Here is a 20,390-nt window from a genome sequence, read left to right on the forward strand (position 1 = left end):
ATATAAAATAATTTTTTTAACATTCTCATGACCTTTAATGCCGCATCATTGTGAAATCCTTTTTCTTATATTTAATGATTGTGATTTTATTATTGAGATAAAATCTATACTTAATTTATATATTTTAAAATACTTTATATATTTTTATAAACTTTTGACACTTGAAGAATTTTTTGTTTATTTTTTTCTTTCTTTTTTGTATTGTCATCAAATTATAGTCAAAATAAATATAGTCAAATTTTTATTTTTCTTTTTTAAATAAAACATGTGTTAATTTAAAAAAAAAAAAAAAAAAAAAAAAACACATAGACTAAAATAGTACAATTTTATGACCACTTATTTATCTATTTTAGTTTTTTTTTTATTATATTTATTTTTTCATTTAAACTTGGGTTAAATAAAAATCTCGTCTAAGTTATGAGTGACATAGATCGTTGATTTTTCCGTTTTAAAAATTAATTTGAAAAATTTTAAATAAATTTTTTTTATTTTTCTTTTAAATATAGATTTTTCTTTTTTTAAATAACAAATTATCGTTACGTTGGTTATTTAAGTTTTAAATTATTTTTAAATTATAATATGAAAATGAAATCATTAAAAAGTAAAAAAAAAAATGTTTAAAAAAATTTAGTTATGTAATTGAGCTGTAGAATTGATTATCGTTGAATTTTTAAAAAATTTTTTTTTCAAGTTGAGTAAAATAATGATGTGTATGTAAAATATGTTGATGATGATAGAAAGAAAAACTTAATGGAGCGTTATTATTCGGTGTTAATTGATTGTTCATGGATGCCAAATCTTTCTGCAAAAAAAAAAAAAAGTAAAAATGATGTAGTTAATCTTGATTTGGATACATTTACATTCCTCTGTCTGATTTTTTTTTATTTATATACTACTGGTTTTTGTGAGTGTGTGTCTATTAATTACATAGACAATCTCAAAGTCAGAATATTGTTGAAGACGATGACGAAAGATCATCGTGACATTGATTAATGTCTTACCGATCCCAAAATGCATTTTATTCTATTTCTCAGTATTTTTTTTTATACAACTCAGGTTGGTCTACATCTCCTGGTGTATTTTTCAACAACCCAGCTTTTTTTAAAACCGAAAAAAAAAAAAAAAAAACCACCACCACCACATTGATGCTAATAACAATTGAATTATCCTTTACTTTTTTTGGATATTAAAATTGATTATTGCTACCAAATAATCATTTCGAAAAATTTAAATAAAATTATCATTTAAATTTTTAATTAAATAGTATTATTTAATAATTAGATTGATGTTAAGTAATTTATCATTTTCCATTTATAAATATATTATTCACTTGACTTACTTAACCATCACACACAACCTTAATTTACTTTGATATTTATATTGTTACTGGATGTCATTAATTATGATTTTTGTTATGTCTTGATTCAAACTTATTTGACTATTCATTTTTTCATTTGTAAATGTACACAAATATTATACAATTTTATTTATATATACACGTTAGGGTTATGAAGTTTTAATTGGAAATTGAATGCATCTCAAAAATAATGATAATGTTGAAAATGTTCTTTTCATCATCTTGTTAATGATGTATACATAACAATAAACTTTTAACATCAAAACTAATAATTATAATAATTATTTTAATTTATATCAAGTTTATTATAAATTATAAAATAATGGATTTTTATTTTATTATTATTTTTTTATTCAAAATTTTACGACTACTTTTTTGATAATATTCTTTTTGAATTAATTTTTGTTTTGTTAATTATTAATTTATAATTAAAATTTTTTATATAATTATCATTACAATATATTTCGCTGTATTATGAGACAATTTTTATTTTTTATTTTTTGGATTTAATACAGATATTCATGAGCCTGAGATTTTTTTCGTGTCAAATGTCAGGGTCACTTGGGATTCGACGAGTTATTTTATGCAGACGTTTTCGATTCACTCTTCATTTATATTTTTATTTTATTTTTTTTTGTTTTTGTCTGGTTTTCTCATGAGAAAAGTCAAGACGATGTGCCGAGCTTTTATCTTGACTTTGAAGCGGCATACCATGATTAGTTTTCACGTCACGCGATCTCCAGATTTCAATTTTTAGTATTATTATTATTTTTTTTTTATTTTTCATTCTCAATCAAAGTTGTAAAGTTTTTTTTTTCATATATATTTTTTAGCATATCAACTATCTAGACAGTCCAATAAATTATATATATTTATATAAAATTAAAGATAATAATAATATCAAAGAAATTATTCAATGTTCAACTTGAATTGCTGTATTTATTATTTTCATATATAAAGTTTTCGTTTTGTCCAGCTAAAGTGCACACATTTCATTTATTATATTTTTATTTTCACCACAAGTAATAATACAAAAAATAATGAAAATGAAAAATAAAAAAAACATGAAAATTGAAAGATAAAAAGTCGAAAAATCTTGGTTAAAAATGTGGAAAAAAGTGATGAAAAATTGTTGAACGTTATATTTTCTTTTTGAATGGTTTTTCCCTTTTTTTTTTTTTCGTTTACATTCCATTTCACAGAATGTGTTTCCGGCGTGTCGAGAATTTGTAACTGACTCAAACAACCAATATCAATTTATCATCTACATTTTATACATATAAAAAAATAAAAATAAAACATAGAGCATGTCTATTTGTCTAATTCAATTCATCATTTTAACTTTACTTACAATTTTTATTATATTTTTTAAATTTAAAAATTAAAATTCAATAATGTAATTGTATATTTTCTTTTTATTTATTTTTTTTTTTGATAAAATATAATCGTGGTGAGTGGATTTTATCATTTGAACTTTTATTATGTATTATACAGATATTGTTATTCAATATATGGGTTGTTACGTGAAGGGATAATTTTAGTAGTGGGGATGTCTAGTCGCCATGTGCTCGTGAGCTTGGTAAATCAGTAATTTTCTCAGTCGTAGCCGCGCGCTCGTCCCGAGCACGTTGGAGACAAACGTCACAATAAATAATCATCAGTGAATAAAAAAAAAAAAAAAATAATAAAACTAGCAATATTAAATAAATCTTATATTGGATTTATTATTCGTGTTTTTAAAAAAAGTAAAAGTGATCGTTGACATTGATTTTTTTTTTAAATTTCCTGATTGTTTTAATCCAGTTGATAATAAAAATATATTGATAAACATTTTGTGATTGATTTAAACTGTTACGATGTGCATCACGAAATGTATTCTATTAAAATCGCGTGACATTTATCAGTTTGTATTGATAAATAATTTTGATTCACGCCAAATTTAAATATATATATTTAAAAAAAAAATTGTTACTTGTATAAAAATTAAATTTCTTTTTCTACTTTTGCTTTAGTTTTTTTTTTTTAAATTTATATTATTTGTCATTAGTTGTATTATTTGCGGAGATGAAAGTTGAAATATCAAGACAAACTTGATTGACAAATAGAGAAATGTTGTTATAAATAAAAAAGCGGTATTTAAAAATATAAAAAATATAAAACAAATTTAAATTATATATTTTAAATAATTAAAAAAAAATTATATTATTATTTTTTTCTATATTATAAGATTAATAGTACAATCGTGTTCGTGACTCTGGATTAATTTGCAGCATCTTGATCTTGTAATGACATTTATTAAAAACTTTCAATTTTATCATTGGTGAATTTTTATTTGCAAGTTTTTCCGTATGATAAATACAAGTGTGGTTGTATTTGTCATTTCTTTGATCTTCTTTATAAAATTGAGTATTAAAATTTCAAAGCAAACAACAACAACTAAACCGGAAAAATAAAAAATAATCAAATCAATTAAAATTTAAACTTTTGAAAGAAGAATTAAATGAAATTTTAATTTTTTTATTGTGACGATCTTGATAAACGAGATTTAGAGATAAATAAAAAAAGCGCTAAATTAGTTTTATAAAATTTTTGATAGTGCAACAGGATGCAACATACAACACCGTGGTATTTGCCTTGGGGCCTAAAATTAGTGCCCCTGCCAATTCCACAAGCTCATCCAGTTTCCGGTATACCTAACCCGGCTGGTCTGCATCTGCTTGCACCACTTCCCGGCATTTATGCTCCAGAACCGAGAAAGGTATGGATGATATAATATAAAACAATATAATTTTTCATATCAATTAAATTATATCTCGGATTCTCGGGTGAATGCATAAATTCCGTACGGATTTTCCAATATTGAATATTCATTATATCATTTTTTTTTCTCCAGGCTATTACATGCACAAAATTAGCTATTATAAAAATACGTAAAAAAAATATAAATACTTTTTTTTTATCCCTATTGTACTACTACATTGTTCTGGTTATTTATATTGAACAAATAAATCCAGTTTTTTTTTTTATTAATGTAAAAAAATAATGATTTTTTATCTAAAAAAATTGATTAAATTTTATTATTATTTTATTATTTATAAATTTAATTTATTTAATATTTTTTTTATTTGTTTATTTAGTATTAATTAAAGTGTAGTTTTTAAAATTCATCATAAAGTAAACTTACCGTAAAAAAAAAATGAAATTACTCCGGTTTGTAGTACCTATGAAATTTGAATTTTTTTTTCTAAAAAAACAAATATTTACTTTCATCTGAATAAAAGTTTAAATATTTTTTAAATTAATTGAATTAAGGGGCTTACTCATGATACTGATATAATTTTTTTTTTTTTTTTTTAAATACTTGAATAATAATTAATTAATCCTTAAATAAAATTAAATAAATACCAATTAAAAGCACGGTTCGTTAGTTTAGCTTTTTTAAATATATATATAAATCAAAAACTGTCGTATGAAAAAAAAAAAAAATACTTGGAGCTAATAAAATAAAAAAAGGAAAAAAAAAATTAGAGTTTCAGTTTCGAATTTAAGTCACGGAGTATATATGTTATGTATACAATTTTTTATAAACTTTAAGATTGGATGATGAAAGAATGGAAGACTGAAAATCCAGTGAAAATATGTAAGCGAAAATTTTAAGAAATTTTTCTTTTTTTTTTTTTGCAAAGTAAGATAAAGTTTTAGAATAAATTGGCAGAGTTGATAATGATGATGCTCATGGCCACTTCAGACAACAAAATACAATTTAAAAAACAAAAAAGCTATTGTATATTTTTTAGTTGCTCAAATGAATATCGCTGGATATTTTAGTTAATTTTTTAATTATTAAAAATAATTTTTTACTATTATAGAAAATATGAAAATAAATAATTTAACATATTTCATTTTTTTCATAATAAAAATACAAACATAATGAAATTTTTTTTAAATAATAATAAATTTGTATTCATTTTTTTACTCAATGTTTTACGAATTTTCTTTCAACAAAGCAATATATTGATAAAGCTCTCGAATCTTTGATCATCAATATTTTTTTTTAGTCCTAGTTTTACCTTTCGTATATGCGCTAAAGAAAGTCGAAGCGAAGCTTCTTCTTCGGTATATCTGATAGGGTTCAATTTTTTTGTTTTTTTTTTTTTTGCTCAGCTTCTTTACATACATCCTATGTACATATCATCCTTTCTAACATCGTAAAATATGTAATATGAGCTGAATTTCCATCTAGCATATAAAATTGCACCAAAAGGTCAAAGAATATATTTTTATATATAAATTTTCGTAATTAATCTATATGTAGGAAAAAAATTGATTTAAAAAAGTGTTTATCATTTAAAATTATTCATTTATTTATGATTTTTTTTTTCCTACTGAATATTTTTAAACTTTTAAACATCAATTTTTACATCAATTTTTAATATACTAATAAAATTACAGAAGCAAGAAAAACTTTTTCACCAACCGTCGTGAAAGTGTAGATTTTTTTTTTTCTTCTTCTTCACAGTTTTTTTAGCATCTTCAATATATTCAACAACTATATATCTAAATGTAATTGCAATATTATTTTACTATCTCACTTTTCTCATTAAACATTAATGAAAAATAAAATTCAACAAAAAAAAAAAATATAATTACTTTTACTCTTCATTTCGAGCTTCAAAAATATCTGCTTCAAAAGTTTTTTTTTTTTTTTTTTTTCAACAATTTTAATAAATTTGATTTTCAGCTTTAAATTTAATATTAATTTGCCAATTTTATTAAATTTTCAGTGACTCGAATTCAAATATTAATAAAACCAAATTATTATTATTTTTTTTTAAAAATTAATTAATAGACATTGTTGAACAAAAAAAAAAAAAAAAATTAATAAAAATTTAATTTATTGTAATTTAAAAAAACATTGTCTAAAAAATTATTTATTCATTTTTTTTTTTTCAATTATCAATGATAATTTATTTAAAGCCAAAATAAAAACAAAAGAAACTTGACATCGATGATCTTTGCATAAAAAAAAAATCATTTTTTATGCATGAAAAATTTACGAATTTATATGTGTGTATTGATGTCATTGAACTGGGTATATTTGAAGTGGTATATATTGTAAATATTAAATTCGTCTACAGCCCACTGACTGGAACGAAAAAATATATAAACTAGTCTGCACTCTCCATTACTTGCCAATATATAACACAACGTGGTTACAAATTTTTTTTTCATCTACTTGTTCACCCTGGCACTTGCTCCCTTTTACCAAATTTATTCCACGATCATAGAGCCACTTTTTTTTTTTTTTATCAACAGCTATATAAATGGCCCATATGTCAATAGTCAATATAAAAAAAAAAAAAAAAATACCCCACGAATAATAGTTAAAATTCCAAAATAATTTTGTTTATATTTTATAAATATTCAATGAATTTTATTATTAAAAAAATAAAATTAATTTGTCAATTTTAAATTTGAAAAAGTATTATTAAATAAATTTTATTGACAATTATTATCAATACTATAAATTAAGGAGCATATAAAACTAAAGTTTTTTTTAAAGTCTACATCGATAAAAAAAAAAAGAAGATATTTAATCACAAGTTTATAAATAAACATAAATTAACAACAATATTATTTTTCGTCCTTGAAATGGTAATTTATTCATATACACTTTAAATAATAATAATAAAAATAAAAACAACCTAAAATAGCTATGACTGTATGTTGAAGTAACAGGTACAAAAGAATAATAATTAATTAATTTTTTTAAAATTTATTTATAGTGTCTTGTAGTATTAATATGTGAAGATGATTATTGCAGTGTCTCAAAGATTTCTTGTCATGAATTTTTAAACGTCAAAACCGGTCATGTTGACATCGAGTTTTTCATATTATATACCATCATTTTATCCTTCTCACATTATCAACCTTTCTATATTTTTCAACGACCTTGGACAAATATTATTTGACAAACAGTAATATGATGCGTCACAAATTCAATCGGTCATATTTATTATAGAAAAAAAAATAGAAAAAAAAAATTTTTTTCTCATCTTTTTCAAGGTTTTTTTATCATCTTTACATAGAATAAAAAATAATATAAAATTGAAAGTAATTTCCACATTTTATATGATAATAATTTGAACTACATATCATATTTTTTTTTAATGTAATAATTTTTTTTTTTTTTCTACAAGTAATTCTTGAATCTGTGTCGAGTTTTGACCTTGCCATTAAAATCACGTTTCACCACTGAAGTGTAATGACTGCTAAATAAACAAATAATATACTTTCATCATTTATCATAATAATTATTACTACACTCAATTTAATATTAAATAAATAATTTATTAAAAAATTATGTTAAATTTTTTGTTAAATTTATTGATGGTTTAATATACAAACAGCGAATGAATTTTTAAAATATTTTTTCTTTCTTTTTTTTTCGTCGATATTGCAGTTGTATATATATATCATATAGAAAGTTTATAACTCCAATATTTTAAACAGACTACTACTAAGCAAGATTGAGTTTGCCGTTAGCCATTTTCATGCTGAAAGTCAGAGTAAGCACGTAGTTCTTTGATGAGACTAGTGTTGAACAAAGTAAAAGCCAAATTACTTGCATCATAAAACATATAGATTTTTAATAATTTATTTAAAAAATTCATATATTTAACTATACATTTTGTGTATACAAAAAATATACACGTGTATGCCAATTTATTTATAAAAGTATGTTTTAAAACTTGAGTCGAAAAAATAGTTAAATAATTAAACAAAAAATTCTTTCAAACAAAAAATTTATATAATAATTATTTTTAATAATAAATAAATATTTTATATAATTTTTTTTTTTACGTTAATTGTTTTTATAATATTACAAAGATTCACCACAATTAATACAAGTCTTATTTTTTTTGTATATTATAACTTGCTCTACAACAATCTGGCACAAGGTGAAGCATAAAAAAATTTAAAAAAAATACTTCCAAGCGTTATAATGAGCCTAATGATACTTCCAGACTCAATCGTACCTGACGGTGGTTTTTTTAACCTTTTTCTTTAACTGTTATCATAATTGGTTTAATTTCAATTAAATACAAATCACTGATCTCATCAAAATTCAATAAAAATAATTTTGTTTAATTGAGAAATATATATTGCTACAGTTTTTACATTTTTTTTCCAATTTTTTTTTTTTTGTATCGACTATTGTGACAAGATTTGCCAGTATTTAACATTCAAATTTTTTTAATCAAGAGTTTTTTTTTTTTTTTTTACGATAGCATATGCTCATGAATAATACAAAGCTTAGAGTTTTTTATTCGTATTGACCTGCTGTGCATTAATTTGCACTAATATTTTTTAAACTGTATCCATAAATTTTCTGTTTGTTTATTTATATATTAGCCTGTCATATGTGTATTTAAATTGTATTTAAATTACGTTCAATAATTAATATTCGAAATATTATTTCTATCCAAAAAGTAAAAATCGAAAAATCAATGTTAAAAAAAAAGCTTCAATTGATTTTCAGTTGAACAATTAAAAATAAATCTTATTATGAATCTAAATTTTTTTAATTAGTTTATTTTGTAAATATTTATTTGATAAATAAATTTTAAATTGTCAAAAGTGATGTATGAGTTTATGTGTTAGATACTGCAGACACTTGCGGGTCAATCGACCAGGTTGACATGAGGTTAAATGAATTTGCGCGTACACGCGATAAAGTAGGATGAGATGTTTTTCATTTGGTTTATATATTGACACAGTGAATAAAGTGTGATAGACAATAACACCCGAGTTGTTGTCGTTGTTGTTGTCTCTCGATATTAAGTGCAAACAGGTGCGCGCATATAGTTGTGACCTGTGTCACACACAAAAATCAGCAAATATTTTACTGAGCGTGAGCATCGTGTTCGATATTATCACAACTTTTATTTATTTATTTTTTTACATGAAATGGTTTTTTATATTTTCATCTTTTCTATCAAAAAGTTTTGTCATTTTATTCGCTTCAAAGTTCAAACTTTATCATTTTTCATCCAATATTTTTATTATTCATGCTTGATTTTTTTTCTTTATCAAATATACGATTGAACAAGCAAATTAAAATTTTTTATTCAATAAAAACTCATTGTTAATTATCAAGAAAATTTAATTCTTCAACTTAACATTTTGTATTATTTTTTATTTAATTTTAATTCTCTTTGTTGTCGTTTTTTTTTTTTTTCCATTGCTTGCAATTTTGCGAGAGCTTCCAATTCGAGTTATGGTAAAAGAAAATATATATAAGAAGTATCTTTGTATAAAAAAAAATATATAAAAAAATTTTACCCTTCGTCGTTCATTAACGCTGGCAAGTCGCTCAGGTTCATAGAGTCTTTTATAATTGCGATTTGTGTGAGTTAATTGTAGGGATTTTACGATGGCTTTTCAAGACACAGACTCAGGGTTATTAAACTTGGCTTTTCTCTTTACATTTCTGAGATTAATTTAACTTTATTAAATAATATAAATTTCATCACTATATCTATAATAATTATATACACTAAGTATTAATGCATAAATATTTTTAATATTTAAAACTGAGTTCATTTATTTTTTCATATTTTTTCTAGACAGTTTTTGTGTGTGTGTGTCAATATATATTTAAATTTTACATCATGCAATATTTACACTTTATTTATATATAAATTTTGAATGAATAATAATTTATTTCTTTATTTATCTATTAGCATTGTTTTTTAATTTTTTTATTTTTCTTCAGGCAATACATGACCTCGTAATATTTTCAGCAAGTTATATTTCGCTTTTTTTTCTTCATAGAATACAGCCTCATATCATCTTTTAGTTATGCTTACAAATTCATGAAAATATATATTTTCCTTTTGCAAAATGTAGATGTATTTGTAAATATTAATTACACATCGAGTAATCGCTCATTTACTCGTTGATTTATACACGTTCCCTTTGATGACTATTTAATCAAACTGGCTTATTATATATTTGTATTACGATTAATAACCAAGCTTAAACTTCAATACAAAATATAAAAATAGATTTAAAAATATTACCAATTAATTATAACTCATTTAAATTATTATTGACTCAAATTTTTTATAATTAATTGATAAATAAATTTTTATCTCAAATGTCATTCAAAATATTTCTATTGATTTTTCATTTCGACAGTATAATTTTTTATTTTTTGGATAATATTTAATTTAAATTGTCTAGCAAATAACGAAAATATTATGATTTTTTAATTTTTTTTTTGTCTCGCCAATATCTAAAGTATAAAAATAATTATATGAAAATTTTTTGCCCAGTTTTTTTGCCAATATATTGAAAGATTTTAATATATTTATATAAATTTTTAATGTATATATGTATATGAGATGAGACGTGCCGCTGACCCGTATTATTTTTTCAATATTCTGCCATATATTGCTCCGAAACTTTTATGTCTATATTTATGAAGTACCTGTCTGTATGAAAACTAAAAATTGCTGATATGAAAACATCAATAAACTCGTGAAATATGTTGCAAAAAGAAAAAAATTGTGTACAATTATAATGAAGTAAATTTTCATTTTATATTATTTTATTGTATATGAAATTTATATATTTGATGTTGAGTGTTTAGTCGCTATGGCTCATTCAAAATTTTCATGTATATATATAAGTACTTTGTTACAACAACAACTTGGTAAAACTTGAATTGAGGGCGGCAAAGACCAGGCAGTACCATCGCCGCAAAAGGGGATCGTCAAGTAACTCAACTCGTTGTACAGCAAAACATGCGAGAGAGGGTATAATAGTGATAGTGTAGTGGTGAGAAAGCTTCATCGTATGCACTAGCTGCAGTATAAACTTTATATTTTCATGTCGATTTCGAGGGTGAGCTTTTTTTGTCAGTTTTAAACTTTTTTTTTTATTTTTAATTTCAAAAAAAATAAAGTTAAAATTCAAATAATTTATACTTGTATTATATTCTATTTTTTTGTATTTTATTTTTTTTTAATTTCACGCTTTAATTATTTATTTTTAATTTAGAAAAAATTTTTTTTTTTATTGTGGAATATATTGCTGTTTATTATTGACGTATTTCAAGTTAGACTGACGAAGTTAATTTCCATAATGCATGAAAATCAATTTTCCTTTTTTTTTTTTTTCATGATTTTTTAAATAGACAATGATATTTTTGCATATTAATATTTATTTAATTATATTTTGATGAATAATATGCCACGTGTAACAGTGGAATATTGTCAACAATGTTTAATGTTGAAACATACTTGAAATATATTTAAATTTAGCAAGAATTTCATGATGAAACATTGGAATTTATACACATTGGAATTCAATGAAACTTAAATATTTAACGACAGTCATGTCTCCCGATATTTTGAATAATTAAAAAATTTTAATTACTGTTTTCATGTTTGTTTAATAAGTATACTTATATGTATACTAAAACTATTTTAAAAGAGTGCATATATAGTTTAAAATATTACTATTATTATGATAAACTATTTTAGTAAATTGTCTGGTACTTTGATCCTTTGCTTTTAGAATAATATGTCACCTGCATAAAGCTTAAGGTTTCGCAAAAAGTGCCACGTATCTTCAAAATTAAGTCACGTAAGAAAAATATGTGAATACGTGACTTTATATTCTTGTGACATGATTGAGACAAAATTTTAATATACTTGAATATTTTTAAATGACAAATTAACATTTTCTCTAATTATTTATCATTTTTTTTTTTATCAAAAAAAAATAATAGTTTAAATAAACTATTCAATTTTTAAAATAAATGATATTTGAACATTTAATTTATAGAAAATTGAGTGAGAAGTTATTTTAAATTTGACAAAACAGAAACAACAGAAAAATAGTTATAAATTTTTATTTATATTTATGGTATATAACTGTTGAATGAAAAATTTTTTCGAGTAGATTAAAAACCATTATTTTGATCGATTAAAATAGTATGGATGTTGAAGATATATATGTAAAACACAGGTGTGTTCAATAAATTCTCTAAAAATCCATTTTATCATTTTTTATTTTTCATAGGCAGTTTTTATTTAAATGCATTCAATTCGCACATGTATATACATCTTTTTTTATTTCTCTATTTTCAATATTTTTTTTTTTAGTATTATTTTAAAAAAAAACGCGATGATGTCTAATTTTTTTGTAACAAATTTGACAAGCATTTGAGCCTCCAGTACATTACCCTCACAATCGTTTTAAAAAATTTCTTTTTATTTTCTTTTAACCAACAAAATGTGCTTGTTTTATTATAATATTTATTTTTGAATATCCGCTTGTCATGTTTGTCAAAATTGACAGACATTTACCCTCTCTTTCTGCCTCATATTTCAAATAAAGAAATTAAAAACCAAAAATTCAAAAACTATTTCTACACAAGTTAAAATTAAATGATTGATTTTTCCACAAAAAAAATTTTACATTTAATTAAATTTTTTTCTCATTAAGAATTTATTTATAAATAAAAAAAGTATTTTTATGTTAGCATTGTTTTACTAAAAAAAAAAAACAAAATACAATAATTGGCTTAATAAAAATTTATTAATTCAAGTAAACATTATTTTTTTTCCTTTTGTATTTTAAAAATGAAAATTCCATGATTATTTATTAAGCATTTATTTCGAGCGTTTATATACGTTTGAACAAATTTAGTATTTGAAATTTCATTAGTGAAAATATATGCTTGACAGCTTTTCAAATATAATAGTAAATAACGGGGTGTTGTATGTTGTGTGGTCTTTTCCATTTAACATTAGTCGATGATTTGACCAAAACCAAACATCAATGAGGGAAGTAATCATACGTAAATAATGTAACTTGAATCAGTATATATGATTTTTGGTATATTTAAATCACGAATATATTTTGTTTGATGGTTTTATGATTACAAATAATACCATACATGATTGACCTACATAAAATGTCACCAAAAAAAAATATGAAAGTGATTCAATATTATGATTATTTTGACACATTTATAAAATATAAATCTACGATGAAATTGCCATCAAAATTACATTTTCAAATGTAATTATTTGATAATTTTTTTCTTCTTAAATTGCACACATCAAAGCTCTGTTTTATACTAATCCAACGTGAAAGGTAAATTTTTTGTTGTACACAAATGTCTGTTAATTTTCATCAACGCCAAAAATTTATCTAATTTTACCACAAATTTTTTGCAGTAATTTGAAAGAAATGTAAATTAAAATTTGCCTTTTTTTTATTATTATTATTTAATTTTATATACCAATGAAAATTATGTTGAGACTTGAGTCAGCGATAAAGTTAAATATAAAGAAAATAAATAATAAATGTGTTAAAAAGTAGTCTACGCTTGGAGCTTTTTGAAATTCAATCTTTTGAACTTATAAATATATATGTATTTAACTTATGTAAGATTTTTGCATGATAGTACATGTAGGTGATCGCTAGACTGGCTTTTCAGATGGCTGAAGAAATTTTTTGGCAACGTTTCTCTCTGTGATCTTTGTGTTTGTTTGTGCATGAAAAAATATATAAATACGTATAATTGTCTTTGTATGTTTCGGTTTCGTAATTTTACTTGTCTTTTTTTTTTTTTTTTTTATATTTTGCTTGGACACTATTTTAAATTTATTATATAGTTTTGATAATGTCCTTGTAATAGTTTGTCTGTTATTCATCTTGCCATCATTTATTTTTCAATTATATTTTAATCTTTCTAATTCAAATGTTATTTTTTTTTTTTGAATTTTCGTATTAATTTTTGTAAATTTTCTCTGTTATTTTTGTGGCAAACTTTTCATTAGTTATCTGATTTTATTTTATTTATATTCATTGTAGAATAATTAATATGTGTTAATTAAATTTTTTTTTTTTAAATTGATAAAACAAGATAAAATAACAGTGAAAATTATATTTTTTATTAATTAAATATAGTCAACTAAACATTATTGAAAAATTAACAACAGGTTGGTTAAAATAGACTTTTATTTGTGGAATAATTAATTTAACGATTGTTTTTTTTTAAATAAAAACAAAAAATCAATATTTAAAATCAGCAATATATATCTATTTGTAAACGTCAAAGTAAATTATTGATTAATCAATTTACCATTTTTAATTTCAACAAAATAAATGTAAAAATATCAGTTGAAAATTTGACGCTTACACTTTTTTTTCCACTGATTATTTCGTTGTATTCATTGTGATTTTACATGAACATAATTTATAATAATCCGATTATCGATTTACAGCTTTTACAAAATCTCATTCACCATATACTGATCCACTCTCTGTCATGTCTGAGCCACGAAAACGTTCGACTTTTCGTTGAAAAAAACTTCCACAAAATGATGGTATCTTGCTCTTTATCCTCCACTTTTTCCTTTATTTTTTTTTTCTTCACTCGTTTTACTGTACTCACTACATACTTTTACATTTCGCTGACTTACTGTATTTTTTATTTTTATTTGATATTGAAGTTTTCGCCTCTTATCGTCATAAATATACTCAGTAAGTCCAAGAACAAAAAATGAAAAAAAAAAGTTTAAAGTTTAGAATTGCATAATGTCGAAAGCCGATCTCCTCCAGCCAACTTAATTTAACTTTTTATTTTTTTTTATATTTATTTTGTACATTTTTTAACAATTTATTTCTATTTAGTCTAAAGTGTTTTCATTCGTTCACATTTATTCATAATATATAAATTAAAACTACTCAAAAAGTCAAAATGTTTCAATACTATAAACTCTCAGCTTTTGGATAAAAATAATTTTTTATTTTATTATTTATATTCAAATATAAACTTGGACAAATTTGCACTGTGTGTTGGTACAATTCATTTTCATAAATTTTCTAATGAAGTGTGTCACAATGTAGCCTCATACATTCACACATATACACACGACAAGTTGAATATGTTGGTGGTACTGCATGAGAATAAAAGAGATAACGAAAAATAAACTAAAGTATGCTGAACGAAAGTGGTGATGGGTTGGTGGTTTACGTCCGTTAACAACAATTAAGCCAAAAACCGGCAAGCTCGTTATCGATATTTCATGGACTTGGGGATAAACTCTGAATCCACGGTATTCAGCATACTGTCTGCTCATATTTCCTCAATATATATCTACATATGAATAATTTAATAATATTTGCACAAACCCATATAACAGACTTTTATTTTTATTTCATTTTTCAAGATATGAGATTTTAAATATTTTAAATATCTTTATCATTATCAAAATTTAGTATGATTGCATATATTTTTCAAATTTTTTCTTTTTTTTTTTTATCAATATAAAAGTAGAAAAAAAAAAAAAAGAAATTAGTTTTAAAATTTTCTAGTTAGGCAAAATCGTTAAATTAACATTTGTATTTTTTTTTTTTTTTTGTTTCTTTTAATTTTGCAATAAATTAGTAGGAAAAAAATTTTATGAGTATGATGTATAGTATAAGTTATAGGATAGTAGGTATATGAGAAAATTAACGAGACAGGACGCGTGGTGATGAGACTAGCCAAGTCACGAACATGTTACTGACTTTGGTGTGCACCGAATAGATACAAGAAGAAGAAGAAGGTTGAAGTAAATGAAATAAGGTTGAAGAAAGTGCGAGCTAGCTTGGATAGTGTAAGATTTCCTTGGGGACTAAAACCGGAAGGTGAATCGTTGTATAAAGAAAGAGGGGAATCTTCAACAAGAGGGTGGTAAAAACATAAAAAATAAAAAAAAAAAAAATATTAGACAGGCTGTGAAGAAAGACGAGTTGTAGACACGAAAATTCAGCTATCTATAGATGAGTCAGTTGAATCGATTTTTTCATATATACAAAAGGTGTGCAAATGGGTAGGTCAACAGTATACATGAATTTGTGTAATGTGTATACAAAACAATATTAAAACACACACAAATAAAAAAATTTCATAAAGCTTGAAACTAAATTTGTGTGTGTGTACAGGGTTGACATGAAAGGGGTGGTTGATTTTATTTTTTTATATTTATTTATACTTTTGCTGCAGCGCTTTTAACGTGACACGAATGAAAAATACTCGGCCTTCTGTATAAACTTAAATACATACATTAGTTTTTTTTTTTTTGTATTAAAATTTTATACACATATAGATGAAATTTTTACATACTATTTTATTACGCAAATTACCAACATCATCACCATTAACACTGTCACCACCTTGATCATTTAGATTTATTAAATTTAAAATGAAAAAAAAATTTTTGTATCATTTTTATATTAGATTTGAACATGTGGATGTTTATGAAAATATATAAAATATTTTTTATATATATATTAAAGTTGGTTCGATGTTTTTTTGGAAGACAGCCAGATTAGATGAATTTATTAAACTTACCTTCACTCGGAAATTTTACACACGTGGTGACCCAGATCATTTTCTTCAATGCCTTTTATGGATAAATAATATTTTACCAAAAAAAGGGTTTTTGAACACTAAAAACCTTGCTGTATATTAATATATTTGTAGAAAAATTTATCAATTTTTATTTGATGCTTTTTTTGCATTTTTTTTTGAGTGAATAAAAAACAATTTATTTACAAAGTATCGTTATTGTACAACATGTGAATTTTTGATAGTTAAAATTTGAACAAAAAATAGAAAAAATACATGGTATAATTTTTGAAGAGGTAGCACATCTGTCGTACAAAGTTATAGTGAGTGAAAAGCATCTAAGAACACGTAGTAAATTGTCGAGTTGAACTTTTAACCACAAACCGAAATACTTGTTGACTCAGTAGTAAAGCTTCTGCACTATAATCCACAAGTGTATATTACAAAAATCCATCAGATGTAGAGCTTGTTGTACAATAAATTGGTACTTTCAAATAAACTTTGTATCAATTGATTGGATTCAACTGTTTGAGCTTGCTGATGAAGAACAGGTGTATACTTATTAGACATCTTTTATAACATAATCATCATGCTGCAATTAGTTCACTATTTTGTTGATCAACACTACAAATTTTATCAACAATCGTTGCTATATTTTTTTGTCAAATACTTGTTAATTTATCAGTAAGCTCTGGACAAATTTACTTGTAAAAATTTAACCTAAAGCACAATAGCCCATCAATTATTTAGCTAGAAAATTTTCTGCTTAATCAGTATGACGCACCATTGTCAAACTTGATTGTTAATTTATATATATTCATGTGGTAATTCGAGTAACACTGCTAGATTAGTAAATTAATACTAAACATGCTTGTACGCATGTTATTTGTATTTCATTATAATTTACTAATGATGTAGCATCAAAGAATGAAATCATCAATTGGCCCTTTAGTTATAATAATAAAAAGTATCGAATGCCAAGTTATATATGTCATGTGAGGGCAATTTGGTCGAGTCAAGTTACCAAAGAACCCTAGTTACTTGACAAGTAATTTCTTGATGTCTGCAAATAGCCTCAAGCTTCATTGAGTGACGAACTGTTAGGTATACACAAACTTTGAAATTGGAGAATACCAAATGAAAATTGTACGTCAGTTTTCTCTCATTGGTTAAATATATTAAACATTATTTTAGTTTCTCTCATGGATATAGCCAACTAAAATATTATTATTCAGATAAAAATTAATTGAAAATCAATATTATATATAATATAATTAATATTTTTAATTTATGGGTTTTTTTTTTAGTTTGTGAATTTGTTTTAAATATTTATGTGTAAATTGGTATCTTTCTCAAACCACAAAATAACAGAAAGTAACAAATTACTATGTATTATTCGGATAAACTTTTGAACAACATTGGATATTTTATTAGTAAAACTATCTATACATATAAAAGTCACTCAACAATTTTCGTAGAACTGTTCAATTGCATTCAGGAAATTGATAAACTTTCTACTAAATTTAATTAAAGCTTTGTCAATTCATGTGTCAGTTATTTTAGAAAGCACTATTATTGACTAAAAGTCAAATATAATTTCTAATATAATATTTACAAAAAAAAAAAAAATATATACTTGTATATTTATTTGTGTGGTTGTCTTGATTTTTAATTAACAATTGTGCATCAGTGAAATTTTAGTAATTTATCCTTAATTAATTATTAATATTGTATTTAAAATTTTAATTATTTTATTATTTTTTTATTATCAATTTAGCCCGTCTTTTTCAGCTCGTTGAATCTTACTATCACTGTTATTGTTTGCCCATTTAATCCCTGCTGCTTTTTTTTTTTCTTTTTTCATCTTGGCTTCTTATCTCGCTGCAGCAACAGGCCTCTATCGACTTTACTACAGGCTGTTTCTATTTTGAGACAACAACCACGCTTTTGACATTAAAAAAAATAAATGATAAATTTATTTTAATTTATTTTAATAATATTAATCAATCTATTAATTTTTATTGATTAAAAATTTAGATGAAAAAAATATTAAAATCACAAGCATGCGTAAAAAAATTGCTGGACAAAAATGAATATATATTTTTTCTATGTTATATATGTATTATTATTTTTTAACTTGCGCAGTAGAAAAACTCAATGGTTGGTCAGACAAATTTTCTATATTTTTATTTAACTCACATATTTTTCACGAAAGATGCTCGGTGCGCACAACGCCCTCGAGACGTCATCGTCTTTCAAACTTTAATGATGTTTTATTCTCACTGGTATACGCATATACTGTATTTTCCTTGCTTTTCTTCTATTTTCACTACACCCCATCTGTTTGTTGTAAATTTCATTCTACTTTGTAATTTTCTTCAGACCCTGCTTCTTCTTCTTCTCATTTTGTTGTTGTACTTTTTCTTTTTTTTTATCATTTATTTTCTTTTTTTTTTTATTTTTTTTGTTTTTGTTAAAGTACCTATAGAGAAATCGGAGCTCGCTTTGTATTTTTACATTCAACTTTTTCGCTTCTAACATCTATCTTGTTACAATTAAAATTGTATATATATTTTTTTAAATTTATTTCTTTTTTTTTTTTTTGCATTGTTTTGAAATACATGTTATTTAAATTGAAGGACTTTTTTTATTTCTCTTAAATTTTAATTTTAGTATAATGTAAAAGATGAGAAAACTGTTGACTATGCCTTCAAGGAGTTTTTGTGTCATTGTAAGAATTAATTTTTTATTTCTTAGTAAGAAAAAAAAATGATGATAATTTTTTATTTTGAGATTTAAAAGCTTGGCTTGGCTTTTTTACTGGCTTCATTTTTATATTGGCAATCGATTTGAATATAGCACAGCAACAGGGTCAACCCCCCCAGCCCAAATAAAGTCTATTTTATTTCTTTTTTAATAATTGAAAATTCATTTAATTTAATAAAATTTCTTCTTCTAAATTCAATCTTTAAAAATTTTTTCTTCATCCAATTTAAACGTGAAATTCATTGAACAAATTTCAGTGACAAAATTATAAATTTAATATGAAAAAAAATAAATAAATCAAAGTGATTTTGTGTCAGCATTTGTTTTACTATTTTATATCAAAAATTCGTCATTCATATATACACAGAGATTATATTTTCCACTGCACTATTCTCATCGTAAAATTCATTCCTAGAGAATATAAAAAAAAAAAAAAAACATAATAAAATAATACTTTACCATCACTCACCAAAAAAAAAACGTAATCCTATAAAACAGAGAAGATGAAATTTTTTCCAATTCATGTTCTCGAATACGATATACATCACCAAAAGTCCAGTTAAAAATTTATTCCTCTTTGAAAAGATAAATTTATAAAGCTCCATATTTGACTTGTTTGCATATAGTACATAAAAAAAAAAATTCGTATATCTATATTAAACACAATAAAAGTCATCGAAAATACTGTAAAAGAAAAATATAAATACAATGTATGATCAAAGAGTAAGATGTTCATACATAATATACAAAATAAATAATCCAAATAATTTTCAATTTTTCTATTTCTTTGATACATAAAAAATCCATAAACAAATTTATTATTTTATTATAAACAAATATACAAAT

General features: G+C 23.3%; 1 protein-coding gene across 3 annotated transcripts in view; it reads left to right on the forward strand.

Moving 5' to 3' along the window:
* Positions 1 to 20,390, forward strand: part of LOC122853239 (RNA pseudouridylate synthase domain-containing protein 2-like) — a 69,950-nt gene that overhangs the window by 11,754 nt on the left and 37,806 nt on the right. Inside the window, exons 1-2 of one of the 3 annotated variants that reach the window (XM_044153588.1) lie at positions 2,956 to 3,260; positions 3,405 to 4,115. The exons of 1 other annotated variant lie outside the window; for it this stretch is intronic. In XM_044153588.1, coding sequence (XP_044009523.1) covers positions 3,963 to 4,115 — 153 coding nt within the window. In that variant the 5' untranslated portion in view covers positions 2,956 to 3,260; positions 3,405 to 3,962. Of the gene's footprint in view, positions 1 to 2,955; positions 4,116 to 20,390 lie in introns of those variants that run through there. One more of the 3 variants, XM_044153587.1, reaches the window with a different exon arrangement.

This window comes from Aphidius gifuensis, linkage group LG3, assembly GCF_014905175.1.
Source record: "Aphidius gifuensis isolate YNYX2018 linkage group LG3, ASM1490517v1, whole genome shotgun sequence".
Lineage (NCBI taxonomy): Eukaryota > Metazoa > Arthropoda > Insecta > Hymenoptera > Braconidae > Aphidius > Aphidius gifuensis.